This window comes from Rhinolophus sinicus, linkage group LG14 (genome assembly GCF_036562045.2).
Source record: "Rhinolophus sinicus isolate RSC01 linkage group LG14, ASM3656204v1, whole genome shotgun sequence".
Lineage (NCBI taxonomy): Eukaryota > Metazoa > Chordata > Mammalia > Chiroptera > Rhinolophidae > Rhinolophus > Rhinolophus sinicus.
The window spans coordinates 42,259,573-42,287,160 of record NC_133763.1 but is presented as its reverse complement, the minus strand read 5'-3'; the positions used below and the strand labels follow the sequence as shown (position 1 = coordinate 42,287,160).

The window sequence follows — 27,588 nt, the reverse complement described above, 5'->3', positions numbered from 1 at the left end:
GTAGAAATAGCACAGTTGAGTTCATTACCTGTTACATTTCTGTTTTTTCTCAAAATCCATCATGCTCGGCTTCATCAGAGTTTACATGAAAAATTACTGGAGTTTTAGTTTATTTTAAGCTATGAAAATGAAGCAACAATGTGAAATGGCTGCCGAAATAGCTAACTTAAGTTGGAGCTGCATTTATGGAATTATAATTTTCAGGTGAAGGGATGGCTATCACAAGTCCATTTAGTTTCCTCCCTGGAGCTAGAGGAGCACTGTAAAGAAATAGAGAGCAAGCGGGGACAAGCTCCTGAAGGAATTCGCAGTGTCGCCAACCTCACAGGCCTGGATCCAATTGGGTCATTTAGGGGACCAGCAGGAGATAATGCCAGAAGGCGCGTTGGATTCTCTAAAGTGGAAGCCTGACATGTCGGGATGGAAAGCCTCTACTTATGTTGGAAGGTAATAGGGAGCCATTGAAAGTTTTAGAGCACGATTATGACCTCCTATGTAGGCTTCCATGGGAGGTAACAATCCAGAACCCTTCAGAAGCATCTCTGTTTCCTGAGAGGAGACCCCAATTTCTATTCACCTCACAGCAGCTTCAAGAGAGTCCTGACCTTAACTCCCTCACCAGTAAAATAGATGTGTCACTTTAGGGTCTGACAGAACCTAGTGGTGAACAAGGTTGGGGGAGGTAGGGGAGACTGGAGGAGGAATTTGAGGAGAGAAGAAGCAAGGGGTCAGAGACCCTGGACGACCAGAGAGGGGTCTCCAAATTCTTTATGGCACTGGCCACCTCACCTTCCTCGTTGTGACTCAAGTGATCTCTGAACTACTTGGTTCTTCACCTCCCCCGGCAACAGGAGGCTGGCAACTGAGGTAACAGACAAGAGGAGAGGACTGCTCTTCACAGGAACAAGAAGCGCCACACAAATGCAGAACAGACCCCGTCTTCTGCTCTTTGGCTCTCAGTGGTCTAGAAAGCTGCCCCGGAGAATTTGACTCCATAGAGTCTTTATTGGGGGGGGTGGGGGGGGCGTGCCCCAACTAAATACACCTCTGCATGCACACCCAGAATACAAATCAAAATGAGTGATTCCAAAGGACCCTTCACTTCACAAAAGGACTGACCTCATTCTTTTTTTCTGAGACAGTGTGATGTACAGAGTCAGATAAACTCAGGTTCTGATCCAGCACTACCTTGCCAGGTGACCTTCCACGAAGCCCTTCATACCTCTGCCCTTCAGACTCTTTATCTGGGAAATGGAAAGTGTAATCTGTTCTCTAACCACCTGGGGTTATCGTAAGGATTAAATAAGATAAGACCCTGTGTAAACTCGAAGCTGTATTACCACTGTTGCTGTGACCAGTAGCTCATAAAATGTGCCAAGCAGCTCACACTTATTAACTCATTGAATTAGGAAATAGCCACCTATCCTGGGGTTTTTTTCAATGTAATGTGCACTCTCCTTTTAAAGACTGAAAACTTCATTTGAGAAATAATTCACAACTAAAAATACTTAAGAGAATATAATTCGGTAACATGATTGGATGCAAAATTAACATACAAAATATCATAACCTTCAGATATACAATAACCCGTGAGAAGATATAAGAAATGCTTCAGTTACAATAGCACAAACAAAAAAAGAAAAGTACTTAGGAATAAACATTAAAAGATGTATAGAAAGTCTACATAAAGAAAGCATCTGAATGCTACTGAGAGATCCCAAAAGAGGTCTGAACATAAGAAAAGACATGTTCTTAGATTGGAATAGAAAACATAGTAAACATGTCAAATCTCTCTAAATTAATCTATAGTTTTAAAATGACTCAATGAAAATAGCAAACAGGTGTTACTTGTTTTTTGTTTTTTTCTTTCTTTCTTTTTAACCAGACAAGCTGATTCTAAGGATCTATGGAAAAAGAAACAAGAATAGTCAGGGAAATTAGGAGGGAAAATAATGGGCGCGGTGTGGGGAATTAGCCCACCAGGAGTAAAGCATATTATAAAGCTATAATTTTAAATCAATATGGGCCTAGTTATGAGAAATGCATCAGGCAGAACACAAAGTCCAGAAATGAACCCAGATCCAGTCATTTAGGAAATGTTGCTGATTATATTTCAAGTGAATGGAGGGGGAGACAGACTTTAAATAAATGGTATTGGTTTGGCCATTCGAAAGGAAGTAAATTTAAATACTTTCCTTATACCAATATTGTGTATATATCAATATTGTGTATATATCAAGATTAATACATGTACAAAAATAAGTCACGGGAATGCATCAAAAGCAGTATTTAGAGGGATATTTATAGCCTTAAGTCGATGCATTAGAAAAGAAGAAAGATTGAAAATCAATGAACCAAGCAACCATCTCAAGAACTTTGGAAAATAGACCCAAAATAAACAGAAGGAAGGATATGATAAAGACAATGTAGGAACTAATGAAATAGGAAACAAACATACAATAGAGAAGATCATTAAAGTCAGAAGTTTGTCCTTTGATAAGTCTAATTTTTTTAAATGAAACCATAAAAGTACTTTTAAAATGTGGGAAAAATCACTATAATTTGGGATGGAGAAGACCTAAGCATGATATAATCACAGGCACTCCCTTTAACCTTCTGTTTTGTTCTCCAAATCACTTCTCACCATCTTGCACTCAATTCACTTTCCCGTTTATCTGCTTGTTGTCTGCTCCCCAACTAGACTAACGCTATATGCTCAACACCTAGAAAGTCCTGCCACATGGTAGGTGTTTAAATAGAGATATCTGTTCAGTGACTGCTTAAAGAGTGGGGGAGGTATTTCTTTAATATACAAAGAGTTCCTAAAAATCAGTAAGAAAAAGAGAGAAGGATATGAATAGAAAGTTCATAGAAAATAAAATACAAGTAGTTCTTACACACATAAAAAGATACTCAATTTCATCCATAATGCAGAAATGCAAATTGAAAACTGAGATACAATTTTTTACCTATTGGGTTGGCAAATACACTAAAAAAAAAAGATCAATAATACTCATGCTATTAATGGGAGAAGAGTTAAATTGTACAGTCTCTGTGGAAGATAATTAAACCATATTTATCAAAATTACAAAGGCACATACCCACGGCCCATTGACCATAGTTATCAAAAGCACAGACTCATTTTGCACATGTGTTTGTTTAAAGACATTCTTCAAAGATATTCCTCATAGCAGTGTTTGTAATTTTTAAAAATGGAAACAATTTAGATGTCTATCAACAAGAAACTCTTTAAATAATTTATGGTACCTCCATGCACTGAAATTCTTTGCAGCCATCGAAATGAACAAGTATGCTCTCTTTTTCCTGGTTTGGAAACATCTCCAAAATGCACTGTTAAATGAAAAAAACATGCAGAATGGTGTGGAGAGGGTGTGACCATTTGTGTATTGTAGAGGCATAAAATATTTCTGGAACGATACATAAGAAACTGATACTAGTGCTTGCCTCTAGAGCAAGGAACTACGGGGTTGGGGGCAGGTATGGAAAAAAAGATTTACTTTTCATCATATACCTTTTGAATTTTATACCTGTACCGTGTATATTCAATATATCTATATCTGCTTCTATCTGCACATGAGATCTCTAGAAAGGGAGTGGCTGAAACTCCACAGTGACTTTTCTGCAGAGTGGACTGGGGCTGGAGGACCCTGGAAAGGGAAACTTGGTATTGGACTTACTTTAGTTTTAATCTTTCATTTCTTTGACGATGTGCAATTCTTACCCATCCATTAAAATAGCAAAACACATTTCTCCTTGCTCCTCTGGACTGCCCCTCTCCACCTCTCTCTCCTGGGTCCCCACCTCCCCTCCCAACCCTCCATTCAGACACACTCTGCTTGGACGGTGGAATCAGACAGATGCAGATTCTCATTCTGACTCAGAGCTCCTCTCCTCATTTGTAAAAGGGGATAACAGCAGTATCTGTATTACTGGGTGTGGTGAGGCTTAAATGAGATAACATATATCCAGTGAGTGCTCAATGAATGACAGCTCCTGTTAGCATTAGCTTGCTTTTCTGGAACATGGCTATAACACCCATGGAGGGCTGGGTGGCTGAACCCTTCCAAGTCTTGTGCTGGAATGTATACTTCCTCCCTTTAGCAGCTACCTCCCAACTTCAAAGGAAGAAAGAAGTGGCAACTGCTCTGAGTAATCAGAGTATCTTCTACTATCTACTGAGAGCCGCAAGAACATTCCTCTTGTTGGTACTCAGGGGAGAGGTGAAGGAGGGTGTCCCCAATTGCCCACAAGCCCAACATTCTGGGACCCCAAATTCCCAGAGTGAAGGAAGCCTGTTCAATGTAAAGAGAAGGGGGGGTCTGCTCTTGTAGGAGCAATAGCACCTGGGTATGGCGTGGGGAGGGGAATGTGCCAGGTCATAAGAGGAAGGGAGGGGGCTGTGTGCCGCGACTGCAGGATACGGGAGGGAGAATCAGATGTGAAACCTGCCTTGCCCCAGGGCCAGCATGGAGCTTTCCATACCAGAGTCAAATATAGACCCATTTCCATAAAAGCACCAGCCTGCTACTATAAATACCTCAGCCAGTTTTCCAGGGTTCTCATGTGACTTTGATGCCTACCTTCTTGTCTGCGGGGATCCGTCACCATGGTGACCAGACCACATGACCAGCCACTCTTCATTCACCGCAAGTTGCAGCATCCTGGGTTGGGGGTGGGGTGGTGAAGGGGGCTGGAGGGAGGGACGAGGAGAGGGAGAATGAGGATGAACAATGAATAAAGATAAATTGCCCAGTCTTGGGAGGAGACTGCAGCATTCTAGCTTCCCTGCAAGGATGCTCTGACAGAATTATTGATTCCCCAAGCTGCCTCTCGGGGGAGGGACATGTTTAGTTGGGAAGATTGAGACATCCCTGATTCTGAGTCAGAGAAGCAAAAGTTCAGAGCTGGAAGGCACCTCCCCTGCACCTCTAAGCCGCTACCTTTGTCAGGCGAAAAAAATCAGGTGCAGAAAAGTGACTTGTCCAAGGTCACATGACAAGTCATTTGCAACACTAGGGACAGAACGATGGCATGTGACATCAGCAGCCTCCTCTGCACATATTTCAGCCTCAGCGCTGGGCGGTGGCTGCAAGGGCCACAGAGATGAGTGACTGGTGAGAGGGACTCGGGTACCTTTGCTCCCAGGTTATCCCACCTGCTTGGAGTCCTAGGGCCTCCAAGAAGGTGAAAACAGCTCATTTAGTCTGTGCTAGGACTGGCGTTGGCCCCTGTCCCCTGGCTGATAAATGAGAGAGGGGCTAATAAATCATGACAAGTCCTGCAGCGTCGAGCAAAGGCAGATGTAATCCTTGGAAATCTTTGTTGATCAAAATGTCCCAGATCTGCCCCCATCCGGCTGAATCCTTCCAACATCACCCAGTCCTTTGCCCTTTCTTGCTTGGTGCTGAGGATGTGATGAAAAGGCAGGAAAAGACCTGTCCTGCCCTCACAGAGCTGCCCTGCTTAGGTATATATGGATAAGCAAATAAAAGAGAATCTAGTTAAAGGTCTGCTCCAGAGATGTTTCAGTCTAAGGTGGGCTGCAGAAGTCAGGGAAGGCTTCCAGGAGGAGGTGCAGAGGAGGGCCCAAGCTGGCGCTTGGAAGGGAAGGAATATTCTCGGAGATATCAGGTTGTGGCACAGGACCAGGTATGTGGGCAGGAGGGGACAGTGGTCTGACTGAAGTGGGCTGAGGCGGCAACGCTGGCCAAGTCTTAGGATAGGACGCTGCCTACCAGAGAGCTGATTCACATGGTTCAGTCACATGGGTTCAAGCAGCCAGTGGTGAAGGGTCCCGGAGGAGACGGATTCAGAGAAGACAAAGAAACTCTTGCCTTGAAATATTATATTCCTGAAAGAGACAGAGAACAAACACAGACATCAGCAGTGGGCTGTGTCACCACCCAACCTTGGGACAGATATCCTGTAAGCTCCACGGAGGTTGAAACCCACCGTAGTGGAGGCTGGTAGCAGCTGGAGTGGCCCAGGGAGCCGTTTTCCTTATCCATCACCTATGCAGTCTCCATGGAGCTGTGGACACAGCGCCCCACCTGCCCCTGCCCCACCAACTGCGGACTGGCCATAATAGCCATCCTCAACCTCAAAGGTGAGACCAGTTAGTCTGACGAGGGAGGCCTGTGCAGGCCCGTGAGCAGGCCGCACTTCCTCTGGGTTTCACCACCAGCAGAGCACCCACGCTGTGTGTTTACCAAGACCACCAGCTACTGGAGTCCAGAGACAGTGCCCAATCTGTTTCCATAAGCCCCTCCCCCGGCTCATAGCAGGGGCATTAGGTGGAAGCACAAATTCACTCATCGCTAGTCGGTGTTAGGTGTGTGGTGCAGACAGAGCACAGCTTTGGAGACAGACCCGATTCTGTCCCTCCCTCATGTGACCTTGGGGAGCTTATTGAGACCTCAGTTGCTTATCTGTAAAAGGGGACAATGTTACCTACAGTTGTGAAAATTAGAGGCAAGGATTACCAAGTGTCTGGCACACAGAAAGTGATGTTAAATGGCAGTGGTCTCTGGGGGTAGATGAATGTGTACATTTCCTTGCGGGTCCCCAGCCTCCGTGTCATTCGCTCCAGAATTTCCTGAGTCGTCCCACCTGGGACCTTCCTGTGCCCCATCCCGCCTGCCTAGAAGCTTCTCCCACTGGGCTCCGCTCCTCAGAAGCCTTTCTGTCCTTCAAAGCCCCATTCAATGCCACTCCCTCCTGCCCACGAGATGCCCTGGGGCGACTCTGCCAGTACTTATTTTTGGCCATGGTGCTGTCCTTCACACAGCACAGCCTGCCATTAATGGCAATGACGACAAGAACAATCATTGTGCACCATTTACTGCACTAAGCACCTAACATACATGAGACAGAGAGGGTGAGTGACTTGTCTGTGGTCACACAGCTAAAAGTTGGCATGGGTGGGAGAAACACCAGGCCCCATGGCTTCTGCATCCTCACTGTCAATTATACTCTCACTTGACCATCTTCACTCTCTCCAACAATATTATAAGCCAGTGTGGTGTGGCAGAAAAACCACAGATCCGTGAGTCAGCTAGCAATGGGTTGGAAGCTCACCTTTGCCACCGACAAGTTGGGTGACTAAGTCCTCTGCAAATCTGTTTCCTCACCTACAGCTCTGAGCAGTTCAGTGAGAAGTGGGCCGATCTTATCACAACCGACATTACCACTCAGACATCCTGTCTTCCCCAGGAGGCGGGATTATAAGAAAAGCCTTTGCTAGGACTTGACTCCCGACCTGCACCAGCCCCCTTCTAAGGGCTCCTGTGCATCTTTTCATTGTCTTCCCGACATCAACGCTACGAAGTAGACACTTCTTAGTATCCTCATTGCCCAAACGAAAGCTTACAGAACTTAAGGAACTTGCCCAGGGTGACATAACCAAGCAACAGCATTGGGATTTGACCCAGATCCATCCAACCATGATTCATGTGGCCTCTCTACAAGGCAGGTGATGAACGATTCCTCACCCATGTCTGCTATAAGATCGTTCAAGCAGGAATCACCAATTCCGTTTTACAGACGGAGAAGCAAAAGCCTGAGGGTATTAAGTGACTTGCCCAAGGTCACAATCCAGCTGGTTGCAGAGTCAGTTCTAGAACTCAGGGCTGGTAAACCTAGTGCTCCATTTCCACCTCGCTCCCTGCAGCCTGTGGCTGAGATTCTTGAGAGGGAGACAGCGGGACTCTGGGAACATGGCCAGGAAGCTGGCCTCTGGCCTCATCCTGGGCCCAGGAAGCCTCCAACCATGGAGGAATTTGCTTTGAATACAAAGGATGACTGACTCCTGGCAAGGAGACTTGTTCTTTCTGCTCCAGACAAATGGGAAGGTGCTGCAGATTCCATGATAAATCTTTTTGCTAAAGATGATGCATCATTCTGGGCTGGTTATGTGCACAGTCTTTGGACAGGATACAAGTCAATTAGTGGGACCAAGTTCCCAGCAATGAACAGAGATATTTTCATCGAGTGGTTGTAACAGAGCCAAAAAGCCTCCCGGGGATCCAGCTGGGAACTGGGTCCACTTGAAGTTTGATGTGGGGGTGACTGTCCAGTGGTGAGAACTGCCCGGGAGCCCAGCAGGGAAGGTGTCCCCCACTCCTCTCATGATGGCCTTCACTCTGTGTTTGTCCCTGGGGCCATCACAAGCTGTGGGCCAGCCAGGATTATTCTGCTTATTTTAGAATCCCCAGCCTAATGTGTCCTCACTCTTAGCTGCCTCGATTTGGGGAAAGGAATTGCTATTCCAGGCCAAACCCCAAGAATAGAGCTGGAAACAGGGCCTTGCTTCCCCAGCCCTGAGGATCAGAAACACTTTCCTTTTACCCTGAGGAGCTCCTTATATGAGCCCCAAACACCTCCAGGTCATCACTCTGCCCCCCCAAAGCCTCTCAGCCATCGCAGCTTGCGGAGGCTGGCCCCTGGGAACTGCTCTGCGCTAGCAGACCGGCCTTCCCGCATCCCCCAAACCCTAAATGAAGTACATGCTCGTCCTCCGAGGTCAGGAATTTTAAACCTAAAACGTTTGCTGCTCCAAGAGGGTCTTCTGGCCTGAGTGCGGCATTCAGTGTTTCAGAACCAAGATTTAAGGTACTAGCAAGAACGCTGGCCTGGGAGACACAGGCTTCACTTACTGCTGTGTGGCTTTGGGTAGGTCTTTAACCTCTCTGGGCCCCAATTTCCTCATGTAAAAATGTGGCCAATGATTCTTCTTAGCTCCAAAATGCTAAGATCCATCCTATGGGTTTTTAAGAAGGCAGTTGGAGGTGGCTGGAGCATAAGATGAGGGGCTGGAGGTGATAAGAAATAGGGAGGGAAGAGATTAAACAGAGAGCGCAGGAGTCTGAATCACAGAAGTTGAATGTCATGTTAAAAAGCTTAGGTTTTCTTTTAAAGCTAATGGAGAACCAGGGGAAAATTTTAAGCATGGAGTGGAGTTGCCAGATTTAGCAAATAAAAAAGACCAGACATGTAGCTAAATTTGAACTGGGCACCCTGTATTTTATCTGGCAACCCTACATGGGAGTGAGAGAGAAAGCCCTTTGGCCACTGAGTGGAGAATACATTGGAGGGGACAAAACAGGAAGCAAAAAGACTGTTTAGGAGGTTATTTTTATATTCCAGGCAATAGTTACAAAAGTTAATATTTGTTGAACACTTGTTTTTTGCCAGGCACTGTGCTAAGCATTTTGTGTATATAAATTCATGTAATTCTCATACATAACAAGGAGTGATATCTAGTATCATTCCCGTTTTACAGGTGAGGCGACTGCAGCACAGAGAGGTTAAATAACTTGTTGAGGTCACACAGCTAGTTAGTGGCAGAACTGGGATTGGAGTCCCAAGATCACATGTCTAAGCACTGCAACATACCCCTTGGGGGCAATGAAAGCAGGGCCAGGCAGTGGGAAATGGATGACAGTGAGAAGCTGTTTAGAAGCCCTTGGGCAGGGTGTTGGGATACTGTAACTAGTAAAGAAGTGAGAAGGGAGGCTCAGGAATCACATTGTATTCAATTCACATGTTCAGATCACTTGATACTTTTCAAAGCAGGAAGAAGGGCTCATAAGAAAAAGAACCCTGGCAGACTGACTACGGGCTACCCACTGCCTCAGAGGGTGGGGGAGGGCGCAAGGCTCATAACACCAGCATGGGCCAGGGAGCTGTGTCCTACACAACTAGACTGAGAAACAACAGCTTGAACTGGAGGGGGGGAGGTGCGGAGAGGTGGAAGAAAGAGGGAAAGAAAAAAAAGAAAGAAAAAGAACCAACACTTCTTCAGCTTCTACCAAACACCAAGCAGGTGTACAGTGACTCTGGAGGCATTTAGGAGGCACGACCAGCAGCTTGGTAGTTGCTGGATGTGTCATGCAGGGAGGCCCTGCTCGCTGCGCCATGTGTCACGTGGCGTGGCCTGCAGGGTCTCTGCTCCCGCTCCCCACATAAGAACGCAGGACACGGTGAGGCCAAAAAGGAACACCCACGGAGCCATAGATAGGGGAGTCATACCACTATATTCTCGCTGGCGACTGGGTTGGAGACACAGGAAGCAGGAGCCACACCATTCGCAATCCTCACTACACCGCTTGCAGGCTCAGCCACCATCTCCTTGCTAGCTCCCATTTTCCTGCTAGCGTAGCCACGGCAGCTATATTAGTGGCCAATGGCTCACTGGTTACAGCTGATGGTCAACTAGCCACAGCTGATGGCCATCCAATCACAGTTGATGGCCATTTACTACCTGAGCCAGCAGCTTTCTATGTGAGGCCGAGAGCCTGGAAAATGCACTCCTGGCTCTGTCCCCACAATGTGGGATAAGGGCGAGAGATGGGTAAAGGCGGACGAAGGGTTCTGGTTTGGGAAGGCGGAGGGCGGTGTTAACCAGAGAGCCTTTGGGATAACGAGCAGCATGGGTGTCTGGGCCCCAAGTGTGGGGGGTCGGAGAGAGAAGATACATTCTCTCCATGGTCAACTTATCAGGTACAAGACAGAGAGGAAACAGAGGCCCAGCTCTAGAGGTGAAGTGACTGCTGGAGTCACACAGATGGTAGGTGTTAGGGCAGAAGCTGGAACTGAAGACTCTTGACTGTATCTGGGGTGAGTGGCACAGACAACCCCCTTGTCTAAGTTCAAAGATGGGCTCAAGATGGAGATACCCCCAAACACAAGCCCTGGTCAGTATTTTGGGGCCACTGTGTGATGAAGTTTTAGGTGCTCCTACAGTCAGCTCTGAGCAGATCTTGCCCCTTCCACTCTGAAAACAAAAGCTGAGGGCAGAGCTGGGCTGAATTTTAGGTACTGTGAGCCAAGAACAGTCTCTCTGCAACAATTTTTCTCCATCTGTGAACAATATCCACAGCAGAGTCATTTTGAGGATTAAAGGAGGTAAGTAAATGGGAAAGCAAGGCACAAATGTTAATTTATGGTTGGGCTATTGTTTCGTTCTTCTGCCTCTGCCACTATTCCCTCATACCTTCCATCCTCCCCCATTTTCTTCTCTCCCGCTCTGTCCTCACATTTCCTTATCTTCCTTCCGTCTTTTTAGACGGTGGGACAGAGCCCCGTCTATGGAGCGTCTGCAAAGGAGCAGCCTAGAGACAGCTTGCTGCCTCCCAGCTCAGCTAGCCTAGCCCCCCTCCCACCCTCATACTCACGGGCCACAGAGGACAGCCCACCACCTCAGGACCAGCTGCCGCCCCTTCCTGCTTCTACATCCAGGGGCCTCCTAAGGAGCCCCGCCCGCTGTTGCCTCGGGAGCTGCCAGAGGTGGCAGTAGGGACAAGGAGAGTCTCCGGGGTTGGGGAGGCTCTGGCTCCGATGGCCTGGAAATGTACAAAGCCTGTCCCTAGGGACCCAGCGAGAGACTGACGTCAAACCGAGGCTGAAAATATAATCCGGAAAGTCATGCAGCACTGAGACAAATGAGCCACTCTCCCAGCTCGGAACATGGAGTGTGAGGAAGAGACATAAACTCCAGCTCTTTAGAGTCTCCAGACAGCAGGGTTAGCCACTGCAAGGCGCTAGAATGCCTGCTGAGCGAGTGGTCTCGGGGTCCCCAACACCCCATTAAGGGCACCTGCAACACCCTCTCTCCCCCCATACACACTCCTAAGAGCAACCAGTGCCCTGAGAACAGAGGCACCAAGGGAGCAGTAGGGGGGTGGCCCAGCACCCCTCCCCCTCACCAGCGTGGAGGGACAAGACCTCTCAAACCACACCCCGAGGGCCCGGCGAGCTGGGACCAATGACCCCTTGTGGGGACCAAGGTCCCAGCCGGCACTAAATTCTGCAGCCCTTGCCTTACAGTTATGGGGAGTAGGCTCTTCTCAGCTTGGTTTCCAGGGTCTTGGCGATTCGAGCAAAGAATTGAAAGAGAAATCGAAATACAGTGGTGAAAGAGTAGTTTATTAGAAGAGATAGTACACTCCAAAGAAATAGGACCGAACCTGAGCAACAGAGAATGGCTCAAGGGCCATTATTAGAAGAGAAAGTACACTCCAAAGGGTTTGGAGCTTTGGAGCGGGCCTGAGCAAAGGCAAGGCTCAAGAGAGGCTCAAAGGGCTTGGACAGGCGAGGACTTGGAGTTTTTATCCTTTTTTCTCTAGAATGGGCTGTTCCTTTCCTGGCTTGGGACCACTTGATTGACAAGAGGCAATTACCTCATCTTTTTAAACTTTGCATGTTCCTTCCCAGAATTCAGTCTGTTGCAATAATATTAATGAACTTCCGGGCATATGTATATTATAATGATGGTATAATGAGGCCCAGGTGAAATGAAGGTCGTTGTGACCTTTACTGCCCAGGTGCAGATGACTGGTCTAATCTAGTTGGGTATTTTGTACCCATTTGTAATTATCTATAGAGACAGATAATTACAATGAAAAGGGGAAGTTTTGGGTGGAGAGGGGAGGTCTTTTGGGCGGCATTCTGTGGATTATGCAGGAATGCAGAGACCTGATGTCTGTCTCTGTCTGCCTTGTTTTCCCCTTGAGAGATGTGATCCCCATAAAATCTCTATGGGAAGTTGAGGGACAGGAGGTCTTTTCTTCTGTATCTGCTTCCTGTTGGACAGGGGCATAGAGCTGTCCCTACCTATTGGGGGGATTCATGGAACTCTCTGCCTATCTGATCTCAGATGAGAGGAAGGAGTCTCGAGATCTGCCTAGAAGACAGTGTTGGCTTCTTTGGTTGCTACTGGCAACCTTGCTGTGGCATCCTCCACATCCCCAAGGCCCCCGAATGAGGAAAAAGAGATTTTAATTAATCCATGCAAGGAGTCATTCGGGTGTTGTTAATTGTCCATGAGTTAGGCCCGGAACGGGTGGGTAGGAGAGAACACTAGGCTTCAATGATTACAATCAACAAGTATGAATCACAAGTTTTAGGGTCATTATCTAAAGCAGGCGTAGGAGATTTCTATGATTCAGGTTAAAAACAATCTAGTATTTACGATTAAGAAACTAACGGAGTTAAAACACTAAAGAAAGAAGACTGAGAATTTCTGTAGTGAGAAGGCCTTTCATTTGGCCTGTATCATTACCATCTCATTTTCTCTCCTCTCCCCACATGCTTATTGGTGTCCCCTTTACTACAGGAGAAACTGAAGTCCAGAGCTGTTTGGTGGCCTGGAGCCTACTCCACAGGCAGTCCCTCTCAGGGAGGGCCCTGGAAACCTCTGGAGCATATGGTGCTCAGAGACCAGACTGCCTGCCACTCTCAGACATCCAAGTGGCCCCCTCACACTGGTGTGAAAGGAGCAGAGGCGCCCCAGGCTGAGGGCCAGCCTGGGAATGGGGCTTTCTGAGATAACCAGCGTTGTCAAAGGCAGAGGTCCCTGCCCCCATCCCTGCCCTTACCACCCCACGCCCCCCAACCCCCACCCTCACCTCTTGGATCTCCATAAGCTCCCAGGACGTAAAACAGTCCCAGGGAAGGTGATAAGGGTTCCCCCCCATCCCCGCAAGGTGAACAAGGTTAAATTTTCACCACTCGGTGGCAATAGAGACAAACGAGAATTTAAGCTGCTTTAGAAAATAGAGAAACTTGGATTCACCTCAGCCCTGAGTTGGAGATTGAGATTCTTACCTTCTACACACTTTCGTATCACTGTATCTCATTCCCTCTTCTGGTCTGCCCCTCCAGGTGCTCTTTTTTTTTTCTCTAAAGATTTTATTGGGGAAGGGGAACAGGACTTTATTGGGGAACAGTGTGTACTTCCAGGACTTTTTTCCAAGTCAAGTTGTTGACCTTTCAGTCTTAGTTGTGGAGGGTGCAGCTCAGCTCCAGGTCCAGTTGCCGTTGCTAGTTGCAGGGGGCACAGCCCACCATCCCTTGCACAGCCCACCATCCCTTGCGGGAGTCAAACCGGCAACCTTGTGGTTGAGAGGACGCACTCCAACCATCTGAGCCATCCAGGAGCTCAGCAGCAGCTCAGCTCAAGGTGCCGTGTTCAATCTTAGTTGCAGGGGGCGGAGCCCACCATCCCTTGCAGGACTCGAGGAATTGAACCGGCAACCTTGTGGTTGAGAGCCCACTGGCCCATGTGGGAATCGAACCAGCAGCCTTCGGAGTTAGGAGCACGGAGCTCCAACCTCCTGAGCCACCAGGCCGGCCCCCCAGATGCTCTTTCTAACCCCCAGCTCCGAAGCTGTCCACCCTCCGAATCCCCCCACCTCACTCCCCACCCCCAGCACCAAATTGCTCTCTCCCCTGAGCTTCTCCACAGAGGGGTCTCCTTACATGGCACGTTAGGGTGTCATGGACACGTCTGCCTCCTGCAGGGCTCCTCCCAGGCAGAGAGGAGCCTTGCTCGTCTCCACAACCATCAGGGTTCAGCTCAGCCCAGCCAGATGGGGGGTTTGACTCACGTTCACGGAACACAACCAAACAAGCTTCCCTGGGGACTGCCACCAGGCTTCTGGCTGGTCCCGAGAGTTCTCCACTCTTCCTGCAGGCCCAGAGCACCTACCTCTGCTGCAGCTTCTGGTGGCTGCGAGCCTGGGTATTGCTCAGGACGACCAGGTCTGGCCAGGAAAGCTGACTCCAACTGGAAGCTTTCTGAAGGTCCAGCATGAGCCCTTACCCAGCGTGTGCTCCAGAGAGGGCCCCTGGACTCAGAGCTCTGTGAAGGTGGGGGGAGGATCTGACTGCTCACTGTTAGGTCCCCAGCCCAGCCCAGCACTGGTGCCTGGCACAGGAGAGAGGCACCTGACACACAGGCACTAAATAGTTACAAAGGCAGCTAGGAGACAGGAAGTGCAGCTGGGGGCTGGGTCAGACAGGACTTGGTCTGCCATTTATGGGCTGCGTGATCAGTCACTTGAGTTCTCTGAGTGTCTAAGAGGGGGTAACCATGCCTGTCTCGCCCACTGTTTAAATGTGATGGGACCTGTGTTTACTGCTGAGCCAGAAAATGGCAGGAGTTCCAGAAACACTGGGAAGTGCAGACAGAGGCAGAGCTCACCCTCCCACGCATCCCTGACTTGGGTGCCTCTTCAGGGGCTCCCACGGGGCCCCTCCCACTGAATGCACCTTCCCACTAGTTCACACCATGCCTCCGCCTGCACTGTGTTCCAGCAGGCGCCCGCTCTGTCAGACAGTAGATTACATGGGTTTAGCACAAGGAATTGGCTTACGTGAGTGTGGGGGCGCCGGCTAAGCAGGGCCGAGGGCCGTGGGGCAGGCAGGAAGGAAGGAAAAGTCATGGGCAAGCTGAAAACCACAGGCAGGAGCTGAAGCTGCTGGTCACAGGCCTGAGTCCCTGCAAGGAAAGCCTAAACCATTTCTTCACAAGCTTCCAACTTTGAGTCAGGCCCACCCAACGTCATCTTCATACCTTCCAGTCATTTGCTTGGGAACTTGAATCACGTGTGCAAAATCCCTTTTACCGCAGCACCTAGATTAGCGTTTGATTGGGTAATGGGGAGATGGGGGGGGTGTATGCTACAAAACGGCTGCTGCCTCCCTTCTCAGGAGAAACTATCACTTGCAGCCCCACCCCCCACTCCCCATGCCCCATCCAGAGTTCCCTCCCCTTTTTGTTTCCTGTTGAAAAAAGTGGGTCGATGTTCCACAGAATTTCTCCCAGGCCAACCACCTTCTAGCTTGTCGGAAAGTTAAAGTCTTTATTTCCAAGACTCTCAGCTAAGGGTTCATCACCCTGCTTCTCCCAAGCAGATGTACCCACATGTGACTTGTCAGTGGCACTGAGCCAGGTGAGAGTTGGCTCTTTAGGGTGGTGCTGGAGGCATTGGAGTACCTGTGGGGGGGCCCTGGGCTCTCATCCCTGGAACCCCAGGAGCCAAGCCACAAGTGGTGGCAGTTTGAGTGTTGCTCTAACTCTGCAGCCAAGGGATCCTTGTCAACCACCCCCTCCCTGCAGTAGATCCCTTGGGGAGCGTATCCTGTTGACTGCAATAGAGACCAGTGGACAAAGTGGGGGAATAAGAATAAGTCTTCATCCTACCTAGCACTTTTGAGTTTACAAAACACTTTTACATACTCGTGTTTATTGGGTGGTAGTTAAGAGCTTAACTGCCCCACAAGAAGGGCATTCTTCTCCCCATTGAACAGATGAGCCCACTGAGAGTCAGAGAGACCAAGGGACCAACCCACAGTCTTACAGTTAGGGAGTGTCTCCAGGCTCGATCCCAAGTCTTCAGGTTCCAGCTCGAACACTGTTCTTTCTCACCGTCTTGCCTTCCTGTCCAAAAGGGCTGCCATATTCACAGCACAGATGAGGGAAGAGCTGGGCTAAGATGGCCCCAGGAAACGAGGCAGCACAGAGAGATGTAGAGTCTGGAGAAAAGATTCCTCACTTCACTTAAGGCGAAAATGCATTCTCCTCAGATGTCTTTGCCCGTGATGCCAGTTACGGGGCTGCTCCCACAAAGTCGTGGAGTCCGAGCGCCCAATGCTGCTGTCCCTGCAGCCAGGCTGTGCTGGAGGGAGGGGGCAGCAGTGGTTTAGGAAAGACAGCCATCCAGCGAGAACCCTCTCTGTGGCCTCAACACTGTCACAGGACACATAGGGACAAAACCCCTCCAGAGTCTGTGTTCTAATGTGTGTGTGTGTGTGTGTGTGTGTGTGTGTGTGTGTGTAGAAGGGGGGTTGCACTTGGAGTTGGTCAGGGAAATAAAGTACAAGGGGGCGGGTAGAGCGTGAGAGAACCAAGACTTTCTTTCCTCAACATGCCATCATTCAAGTTTAAGCAGCATCGGTGTCCTGAGGTTGTCTGCACGAGATGAGCGACCTGTGGGCAGCTCCGAGGGCCTTCCCTGCCCTCCCTGATGGACAGCAGCTTTGATCCTGGGGTCTCTGGCTTATAAATAATGTCCCAGGCACGGGTGCCCTGGGACTTCTCCAAGGGCGGCTGGCTGACAAGGCCAATGCAGTCGGGCCTCGGCAGGCAGACCTGGCCCCACTGCAGTGCTGTGATGGGTTTATGGCCAGTGGGCAGACAGTAGTTACCTCAGATTTATCACCCTTCCACAAGGGCAGAGGGAGCCGCTAAAGGCTGCCAGGGAGCCCTTAAATCACTGTGATGGGAAATGCTGTTGGAGGGAGCGGAGGGCAGGTAGGTAGGAGCCATCCTGGGGGCTGGGGCTTCCTGCTGACTCCTCATGTTACAGTCTTTTCCAGAGGGGGATTTACAGCCCTGGAACCCAGTGGAGCCAAGTAGCCCCCTGGGGAGGAGCCAGGAGGGACTGCAGGAGCTGAGCCAAGAGAATGAGGGTTCCTGGGGCCAGCCCAGCTGGTGAGAGGAAGTACAGAGCCATGAGAGGAAGTCCGGGGACCCAGCACCCAACGTGCTGGCCTCTGTGGCTGTGAGGTGCTTTGTCTTCAGCCAACACTGCAGATGTGCCTGCGAGGACGGTCCCACCTCCCTGGCAGGATGTCCGTCTGTGAGCAAGGCTGATTGCGGCAACCTTGTGTGGGCAGATGTCTGTGCCTTTTCTCTGGGGGGGTGTCTGTTTTAAGGTTTATATCAGCAGAAGGGTACATGCGTGCAACGAAGCCATTTCCCCTTATACCCAAGCTCTGGGCTGGGTAGATGCATTTATAGGTCAGTATTGCACATGCAGGCAGGTGGGTTCTGGGTCCCTGCCCTCACCTGCCCACTGTGTGAGCCTGGGTAAACACAAGAGAAGGAAGACACAAGGAGGACGAGGAGAAGAGCTGGTGGTGGTTAATAGAAGGGCGACTACTTACGAAAAAATGGGAAGGAAGAGAAGGTGAGCAGGGGTGGGTGGAAGGAGACATAAGGAATAGTGAGAGAAACAGCTAAACGCAAGCACTCAGATGTCCACAAAACGCAGCCGACTCGGGGTTGAAGAGGTTCAGGAAGAAAAGCAGAAAGGATGGGAGAAGAGGAAGGTGACTGAAGAAGGGAAGAGTGGGACAAGGCAGCCAGCAGAAAGCACCATCTGCTCCAGAGGGCACTGGGCCCGGGCTTTGCCGCTAGTCTTGCCTCAGCCACCTCCATGAGCGACAGCTGGCTTGGCGCAGGACACTAGCCCAGGGCAGCCTGCCCTCTGGCCGCTCCCGGCCATGTGCTGGCAGCCACCCAAGCCCAGCACAGAGCACAGGGTGTATAACCCAGGCTGGGGCAGGTGATCCCGAAGGCCAGCATGCCACCTTGGAGTGTTCACACAGAGAAGGAGTCTCTGTCCTTAGACGTGGGCTGACTGCAGGTTCAGGCAAGCCTTGCAAAGCCAACCACCACCCAGGACACAAATGTGCGCACCATGTGTCCCTCTCCATGTCCCTATGTGTCCTATGAACACCCCTGTCCTGACGACATGAGGCATCACTTGAACGTAGCAAAGTCGGCCAGGCCACCTCTCCCGGCAGTGCTCACAGTTCCTGGGTTTGGCTCTGCGGTCTTCCTTTCTGTCCTCCAATTCGCTGCATGGGATCTTCTGGCCGAGCCACCTGGGTCAGGTGGGTCAGCTGGGTTCCTGCAGCCTGAACCCTCAAAGGCAAGGTCTGGATCCACACACTGCCAGTGGCACAGAGCCTACAGCTCCCGTTGCAAACCTGGTTCTGTCCCTGTAGCCCTGCCCTACAGGTATGAGGTGTCTATTTGTTTGTGGGTGTGCTCCTGGGGTGTGTCTGCATGTCCGTGTGTCTCTAGATGTGATGAGGCACCCAACAAGGTCAAAAGCGGGGTGTGCTGAGCAGGGACAGTTCTCCAGGTGTGACATGTGGAGCCCTGGGTGTCAGGAAATGTCCCTCAGGTGCCCTTCAACTGCCCTCCTTTTTCATCCTTCACCAGTTCAAATGCCACCTCCTCCTTGAAGGTTTCCTGAGACTCAGCTAGAGAGACCACTCCCCATTTGTGCTCCCACAACTGCTGGGCTGAGCCTAGCACTTTAGTTGGCTTTTGTATGATTAATACATACAAAACATATGACACAGTCAACACCTCCTGTGGGGGTGTTCACACCCCCTGGTGTCTGGGCCTTTTTGATATCCCCTCACTCTGAATGTGGGCAGGACGTGTGACTCTAACAGATTCGGGCATGTAGGATCTCCGGAGTCCCTGAAACATTGTAAGCTGCCTCCTTCTTGAATATATGCAAGAATTTTCATCCTGGCAGACTATTCCCGGCCCCATCATTTGGGACTCTGGGCAAAAGCGACGTGCCTACCTACCAACACAGTACATCTCAAGTTTGTGGCTGGCCCTTAGGGGTTTTCTCGGCCCCTCCACTGCACCATGCAGTCAGGCACAGCAGGGGGCGCACTTCCCGCTAAACCTCCTTCTCAGGGAGACAGGCTCCCTGTCTACCAACCGAAGTCCCTAGCACAAAACGTGGCACATAGTAGGACCATTATCGATGTTTATTGATCGAAAATAAAAGATTGATAAAATAGCACACAAACCAGGGAGCGGTGCTTGTTTCCCTCAGAAAGACTGTTTTGCCAGGAACCAGGGGACCAAGGGTACTGGCCTGCAGGTGATACAGGGCGGGGCTAAGAGGAGAAGCCAGATTTCTCTGTGGATGGGAACACACAGCTGGAACCCTGGATGTGGTGAGTGTCCGGGGACGCCTCCTACTTGAGCAAAGTTATTACCTGTCGGGACCTCTGTGTCCTTTCCTGGTAGGAGAGAGGTGCTGTGGGGAAGTGGCAGTTTAAAAAGAGTGCTTTCCCCATTTAGACAGCAGAGAAGGGAGTCTTCAGCTGGTTTGCTGGCACAGGTTTAAATTCACCTTTGAAATAAGGTGAAACCAGGCACAAGGAAGGATCTCCGCGCAGGCAGCCCAAGAGCTGGGGTTCTCCACGCAGAAGAGGATTCTAACCCCTCCTCACAGCCTGAGGCACAGCCCTGCCCTCAGCCTCCCAAAGTAGTCCCACCTGCAAGTTCATCCATTAGGGGACAAAGCCTGTCACCCCACAGTGGGAAATGCACCATTGAGGAAAACTATCCCTAGGACAGGTGACAAACAAGTTCTCGTCAAGTTCCAAGTGCTAGTGTGTTCTCTCCTGTGCCCAGCTCTTCAGACAGGGATGGGAGCAGGGGGCCCTTGGAAGGCTGGAGTCAGTGGTGGGAGGCACGCATGGGCACAGAAGGGCAGAACAACTTTCCTTCCTGCCAGTTTGGGCCTGGAGTCCTCTTCCCCTGCAGTGCTGGTGACAAAAGCAGTGGAGGTGGCTGCTCTCAGCGGCCCTGACACTCCCACTAACTAGAGAGAAAATAAAAGCTCCCCTATCCTTCATGCCAGCTTCTCTTGGCAAAAGAAATAAAACGGCCCACTTATTTTTATCGCTCACAGATTTCCTGGGAAATGGGCTATTAGTTCCCCTAATGTAAAGATAATAGGCTCATCCCCCTTGCAAATGGCACAGCCCCAGCACCAATGGCTCACAGAACCAGTGGGGGCTGCTCCTTTGAAGGACCAACGGCCTGGGAGCAGGAAAAGCAGGACTAGGACCCGTTTGGGACCCGGGGACAGGCTGGGGCACCCCACCCCCAATCGGCAGGTGCTGGCTGCAGCCACTCCATGCTGAGTCCTTGCTGCCCCCTGACTTTCCTCTCCTCTCAGCTGGTGGGGGCAGGGGCTGGGGCAGCGGTAAAAGAGATGGTCATTAGCTAAATGAGGGTGTCTCTTTCTCCGGGTGGGGGGACCACTGCTACTAAGCAGGCTCACAGAGCCAGAGTTGGTTTCCAGAGTCTCTCCCTGCCTCTGCCACTGACCCCACCCCTGGAGGACATTACTCAATTGTACAGTGTTCACATCTAACCCTCACAAACGCCTAGGGATTAAGGAGACACTATTATAATGAGCCCCAATTAACAGGTGAAAAACATGAGCATCAGACAGGTGAATCAAGGTCATGCAGCAGGACAACGGCTGAGGTAGGACTGGAATCAGACACTGGGCCCCACAGGCCAAGGACGGAATGTTTTTAGGGAAACAGGCCCTGCTTGTTCCTTTTAAGACATTCTCTGTCTCCCTCTCTCTGTCTCCATCACCCAACAATAGAACTTCAGGGACCTTATGGGGGACCAGGCTCTCAGCGTGCTCCGTGTTCCCCTCGTACACAGGGTGAGGGGCTCCTCGGCCCCTGGTGAGGCACACACACCAGGAACAGAGAAAGGGCCTGGCAGTCTTGTCTGTAGGGACTGGCCCTCCATGCTAGGCTCAGGGCCTTGTGAGGTGGTGACTGGTGTCTGGGCATTTAGTCACATAGGCTATACGCCAGGTTTATGTTGCTGCTTTACTTGTCATATTGATGTCCTGTCTCTCCATCTAGGCTGCACACTCCGGGAGGGCAAGGATCCTGACTGGCAACATTTTTGCCCCAGGGAGCCTGGGCACGCTGGGCAGGTAATGGGGACTCTGTGACACCTGTGAATTGATGGGGCATGGTTCTGTTCGCACTGGCCATCGTGAGTGTGTCACTATGTAAACTGCCCTTTCTGCCTGAGCTTCAGTTTCCTGCTGTCCTCGTCTGTGTGCGTCTCCCTGTGACCTCCAGTCCTGGCGCGCAGTAGGTGCTCTCCTCCCATTCCTACCTCTGCTGTCTCTGTCCCTTAAGCTGTGGAGGCACGAGCAGGCAAACAGCAAGGAAAGCCTCACCCAGAAGGCTGGGGACAGCTAACTATATCCCCTTCTCTTGGCTGTTTGGGGTCTGGAGGTAGGTGCCCTGGCCTGAGGCTGGAGGAAAGTGAACTCACGTTATCGTTGTTTCAAAGAAGAAAGAGGGTCTGTCTAGAACCACAGAGGTTGGCTAACAGCCCAGGGGGTTGCCAGGCATGTTTGGGCAAACTGCCTGACCCAGGAGATGGTGCCCAGCCTACGGGGCGGGGGGCAGCCTTTGACAACCCTTTTGGGCTGCCCACGGGGGGATCAGAACTCCTAGGGGATGATGATGGGGTGGAATCGTTCCGTGTTTCAGAGGGGAAACCACAGGCCCAAGAGATGACAGAGGGGTCCAAACTCCCTCCAGCTGCTTTGAAGTTGCAAAAAGGAGTGAGGACGCATCTACACCAGCTATTGGGGAGGCACCAGGGAACATTAAAGACGAGGCTGGGCAAAGTTGGGCGTCTAAATAAGTAGGGTGGCCAGTTTACTGATCAGCTCTCTCCTCCTCGTCTGGGGACTCCGAGCCCACAGCCTCAGGCTCCCTCTCCTCTGCGGGCTCCGCGACTGGCTCCCCCATCAGGAGGTCCCGTGCCAGCTGTTCCAGGTGTTCCAGGCTTATCCTCCGCAGTCGCTCCTCGTGCTCCTGTCTCAGCAGCCGCTCCTCGTGCTCCTGTCTCAGCAGCCGAAGCACTGCCTTGGCATCCTGGGGCCCAAAGTGTTTGGCGAGGACCCGGGCCAGCTGGTCCCACAGGGGCTGGGGCTGGGGCTGGAGGAGCTGCTCGGGTGCCGTCTTCTCCAGGGGCTGCATGATGACTTTGATGGAGGCGTTCGGTCCGATGCAGTAGTCTGAGAGACACCTGTCGTCAGCCGGAAGCTGGCCACGGAAAAGCAGGGGCTGCTGCTCCGCAGCCACCTACAGTGGCTTCAACACCAGCCTCTTCAGCATGGCCACGCTCTCCTGCCCAGACACATTCAGGCTGCATCTCTGGCCCAGAGGCAGCTTGACCGTGAGGAACATGGGGGTTGAGAGTGGATTCAGGAGGGATCCATGCTCTGGTGGCTACGCTGAGGGTTAAGGGGCCTGAAGAAGATGGCTTCTCCCTATCAGTGGAAGGTGGTGGCCCCAGGAGGCCAAGAGCCTAGCCCAGGAGGGCAGCCATTGGCTGTGCACAGTGATGTCACAATGCTGCAGGCGGGCTCTGACCTTGGGGAAGTCAGAGGGACATTTGGGGCACAGAGCATCCTTCCTCCTTGGGAGGACGGAGGAGGGTAGAAGAGGAGAAAAGAGGGGTCAGGAAAGAAAACAGAGGATGGGGAGAAAGGACGGGGGGATGGAGCATGGGAGGGCCCAAAAGGACAGCGGGGCAGAAGGAACCACATCCATGTCGATTTACTCAGCAGCTCTGCCCGGACCCGTCCCTGAGGTGATGGTATCACAATGGATACTTTCCGTCCTTGTGAAGCTTTCCATCTAGCGAGCCGGCTCACATTTATCGAGTGTCTTCCTTCTTCACGCACTTACACATTCTCTCAGATTGGGTGTCCTAGAAGCAATCTCTGAGACAGAGATTCAAGTGCACGGGTTTCCTTGTATTTATTTGGGAGGTGACCCCAGAAGGCACCAGTTGGGGATGAGGAAGTGAGACAGAAAGGGAGGGAAGCCCAACTGTACTAATGAGCAGGTGGCCTTTGAGGGCAGCTGGGAGATTTCATTCCTGCTGGGCATTCTGGGCGGCTGCAGGGAGGCACGGAAGCCAGATCTGTGGGCACTGGGTCCTGCCTTTTGTTAGTGGGGTACAGACTCCTTGGACCCTGTGGTACAGAGGGTCCAGACTCCTTGGACCCTCCATGTACAGAGCAGGCTCCTGTGACCAGAGGAAACCCTTGTGCAGAAGTTTGCAGATGCGAGCAGTAAGAGGCCGTCAGCCTTTAAGGACCATGCGTGCTGAGGGGACAGGGCTGGGCCATCAACAGCATCTTTTCTCCGCATCGCCTGACTTAGTTCTCGCAGCCTCAGAGGCAAATACTATCCTTGTCTCTGCAAGGGGGTCCAGCTTCATCGTCCAGCACGCAGACGCTACTTCCCCATTCCATGTCCTGCCTCCTGAAACCTCTGTGCCGTGCCCTGTGTGTGCCAGGCACTAAGCAGGCGCCCAGGGGTCCACGGTGAACGAGGAAAGAGCACTTATGGGGACTCCACTGTGTCGATAACGTCTATGCACAGGCAGGTGTTGGTTCAACTTGTTGACGATCTCCCTTCATCAGCGTCGGCACATGTAACCTTTGAGAAAGGTATTGTCCCACTTGAAACTGAATGAGCGTGGAGAAGCCCTGGCTGATGTCCCACAGCTGGTGGGGTGATTTTGTCAGGGATCCTCTCACCTCTCCCAGCTGGCTGTGCTCCGCTGCTGTGCCTCTCCTCTCCGCTCCCTCCACCCCTTCCTCCCTTACCCTCCAGCCTGGACTACACTTGAATGATACTGTTGCCAACATCCCTGGACTTTCCAGACGTTGCCAGTCCACGGCCCCTGGCCCTGAGCCCTCACCGGGGGTCGCTCCAAACTCCACCCCTCTCTTCTGGCCCTGGCAGTCTTGGATAGTGGGAGAAAACACCCACGGACACCACAAACTTAGCTGGCCGTCCCCTCTCCCCGTCCCATGCCCTCACTCTGGGCAGGTGATCCAAATCTAGTCCAGAGAGAAACGAAGCTCACATTTCAGGAATTCCCTGACATCTTGTCCCTTTTCTCACCTACCAGTGTGCTGCCCCATCCAGCTGCACCTTCCCCACCTTCCTGCTCCTCTCCTCTCCTCTCCTCTCCTCTCCTCTCCTCTGCTCTCCTCTCCTCTGCTCTCCTCTCCTCTGCTCTCCTCCCCTCTCCTCCCCCCTCCCCTCCCCTCCCTTCCCCTCCCTTCCCCTCCTCTCCTCTCCTCTCCCTCTCCTCTCCCCAATGAGCCCTCTTGTTATTTCCATTCTCCAAAATGCACAGACCCCCTACCTCTGGCTCAGAACTCATGGTTCGCCTTCTCCTTCCGGCCCCACTTCCTCTTGTCCACTCCTGCCGCAGCCAAAGGGGGCTTCCTAAACCAAATTGAGGTCAAGCCACTCCTGTGAGTAACATCGTCCACTTGAATCCTCTGCTTTTGGAATCATCACCAGCTCCTCAGCCTGGCCTCCAAGGGCATAATGGCCTGGTCCTGCTTCCTTCCCCAGCCTTCCTTGCACCCTCCACTCCAGCCACATCCACCTCCCATTTCCTCTACTTGCTCGTCCCATTTGAACTCTTCCATTCATCCTTCCAAATGCTCGTGAAAGATCACCTCCTCCATGAAGACTTCCCTGCTTTCCCCAGTCCTAGGTGGAGGTAATCCCACCTCCATAACCTGTGCAAACATAACTCCCCTTGTACATCCCTGTGTGGGTGCACCCAGCACACAGCTGTGTCTCCCTCACTGACTCTCAGAGGCAGAAAGTGGGTCTCATCCATCTTTATCCCCACCTCCCACATATACAACCTGGTACAGAGAAGGCCTCAAAGGCATGCTGTTGAATGAAGAAGATAAAATTTAGGCATGCGGAGCCATGCAGGTGGGTGCAGGCTGTGGAAAGACATATAAACCTGCCTGCAGCCTCTCCCTCACCGCCCCCCTTCTTCCTTAGAGAAATGAAAATCCAAAACTACATTAAAAATGAATCAAAATGATTCCAGTCTTTACCAAAGGATCTTCTATAGTATTCTTTAAATAACCAACTCCCTTGGTGCCTTGGAAATAAGATAGAATTTGCAGATGTGCACACAGTGTGTAGGGGCCCCGCGGACTCCATGACAGCAGGGCGTCTGTGCAGAGGGAGCAGAGGGTGGACGAGGTTTTTGCGCTGCCATCTGGGAGCTCCCAGCCTCTGGCGGGGAGGACCCTGTCGAGGACAAACCATGGGATGAACAGGATTAGGGAATATACCACGGGAGGCGCCCAGGAAGGCTTCCTGGAGGGTGGCGGTTTGAGTCGTCTTCAGCAGGAGAGGAAAGGGAGGTGAAATGAAGAGCAGAATCTGCCATCGCTCCCAGGCTTTGGGACTTCTGGGGACGGGGCAGGAGTTCTGAGCATGGAGGAAGATGGGAACCAGCCACCTGCCTCCAGTCTCTCCTCCTCAGACTGGTCTGAGTAGGACACTGGCAGCCATTGGGAAGACATGCTGGGCCGGGGCTTCTAGAAGCACATGAGAGCCACAGCTCAGGTTTGGCTCTCCAAGGCCAGTGGCTGCTTGTAGGCAGCTTCCTCTGTGACAGGGGCTTTGAGGGCCAGAGCTGCTGGGTCACACTTTCCAAATCAGGTTTCCTGGCTTAGAGTCCCGGTGTCCTACTGGACCATGAGGACAGATGCTCTGGAATTAGGGGTGTCCCAGGTAGCTGAGAGAGATGGTCACTACTTGGCCCCTACCTCTGTGCCTGGAGCTCACATTGCCCTCCCCGCGGGGAATAGTGGGGGCACCTTGCTGGGCCCTCAAATCATATTTGGAGCTTGGAAATGTCATAATTTTCCCTATGTTATTATTGCTTGCCTTAATTATAGAATTAGCATGAGAAAATGTAATTGTATAATCAGCCTGTGCAATCAGACAATGATTGCCATAATCAGAGGGACGATTAGCAGGAATGAGTGAGCGCTGCGACTTGAGGGCAAGGAATGAATGTGTGCAGAGAGAACGCTGGCTGGTAGTGGGCTCAGACCCCTCTCTAAAACAACTGCAAATGCAATCGGGTCATGGAAACAAGCACAGTGTCTGGGTGGAGGGGGGAAGAGGGGGTGCAAAGGGAGGGTGCTTTGGGACAGGTCTGTGAACACTCAGCTGCCTGCAGCTCTGGGCGTGCTGCTGGGGCCTGACTGGACGTGGGCACACTGAGGCTGTGACCTCCGTAGGATCAAAGCCAGGTGTGCAGCTGCCAGCCTGGGGCCTGCCTTGAGCAAGCTTGTTCCTTGAGTCTCATTTGCCTCCTCTGTCTCATGGGAGTGTGGTCACTGCTGAACCTCCATTGCAGGGCTGCTGTGAGGGCCAAAAGAAGCAGACCATGCCCCCAGGACCTAGCAGAGTGTCTGACCCCTAAAGACATTCACGGTGTATTTATACAAACTTGTAAATGTGAGCTCTGTCATCCCAACTGTCAGGGGAGACCCATGGCACCCAGAAACATGCCCAAAGTGTGATTCCACTGGGCCGGGGTGAGCTCCGCTTGCACAGGTAAGCAGGCAAAGCAGCCATCTGCAGACCTGGCAGCCAAGGGGCTGAGAAATGCTGGCTGACAGCGGGGTTCCAGGCTGCGGGGAGCCTGTGCTACTCCTGGGGTGCATGAAAGGCTCATTAGAAAGATATATTAGATCTCTGCCCACCTCACACCCTGGTCAAGTTTTCAAGTTATGGCCCTTTAATAACACCAGGCTGGCCTTCCAGGGTTGGTTTGGGGAGAAATCAAGGGACACTGGCAGAGCAACTGATGGAGACAAAGAGAGAGGAAGACAGACAGAGTGACAGAAACAGCAAGAAGGGAGGGGAATGGAGAACAGGAAGGCTGAGCACAGGAGAAACTTAGAAAGGGGAGGAGCGCAGAGGCAGAAAAGGGAAGGGGAGAGGAGGGAAGGCACAGGGGCGAGGAGCAGCACACGAGGCAGAGGACGAAGTTATAAACAGACACTGGGCCAGGAAAGGCAAGGTGGGGGAAAGAAGGAGCAGGAAGGAATCATGACTGGAAAATAAAAGGCACAATATCTCTGTAGGCCTCCCTGCTGAGGACAGTGCCCTGCTTCCCCTCTCTGATAGCCTGGATATGCTTCCCGGGAGAACTTTGGCGGAGAAAGTGGAGTCCAGGAAGCTGTTCATTGACAGGGGGGTTGAGAGCCTGAATCTGTGGTTCTGGCACCCCTGCCGCCTCCACCCCATGCCAACCCCACCATTCAT

At 51.4% G+C, this 27,588-nt stretch overlaps 1 protein-coding gene and 1 long non-coding RNA gene across 2 annotated transcripts; both read right to left on the bottom strand.

Moving 5' to 3' along the window:
• Nucleotides 1–1,897: 1,897 nt before the first annotated feature.
• On the bottom strand, nt 1,898–15,175 carry LOC109446811 (uncharacterized). Its single transcript, XR_012491927.1, has 4 exons — nt 14,510–15,175; nt 5,757–5,872; nt 4,602–4,711; nt 1,898–3,351 (listed from the first exon to the last, which is right to left on the bottom strand). It is a non-coding gene; the product is annotated as an uncharacterized LOC109446811 (long non-coding RNA).
• A 6,753-nt stretch (nt 15,176–21,928) lies between these two features.
• UBL4B (ubiquitin like 4B) lies at nt 21,929–22,719 on the bottom strand. The gene is given in 1 exon segment (XM_019730576.2): nt 21,929–22,719. A coding segment is annotated over 1 exon segment (534 nt). The 5' UTR covers nt 22,654–22,719; the 3' UTR covers nt 21,929–22,119.
• Nucleotides 22,720–27,588: the final 4,869 nt, after the last annotated feature.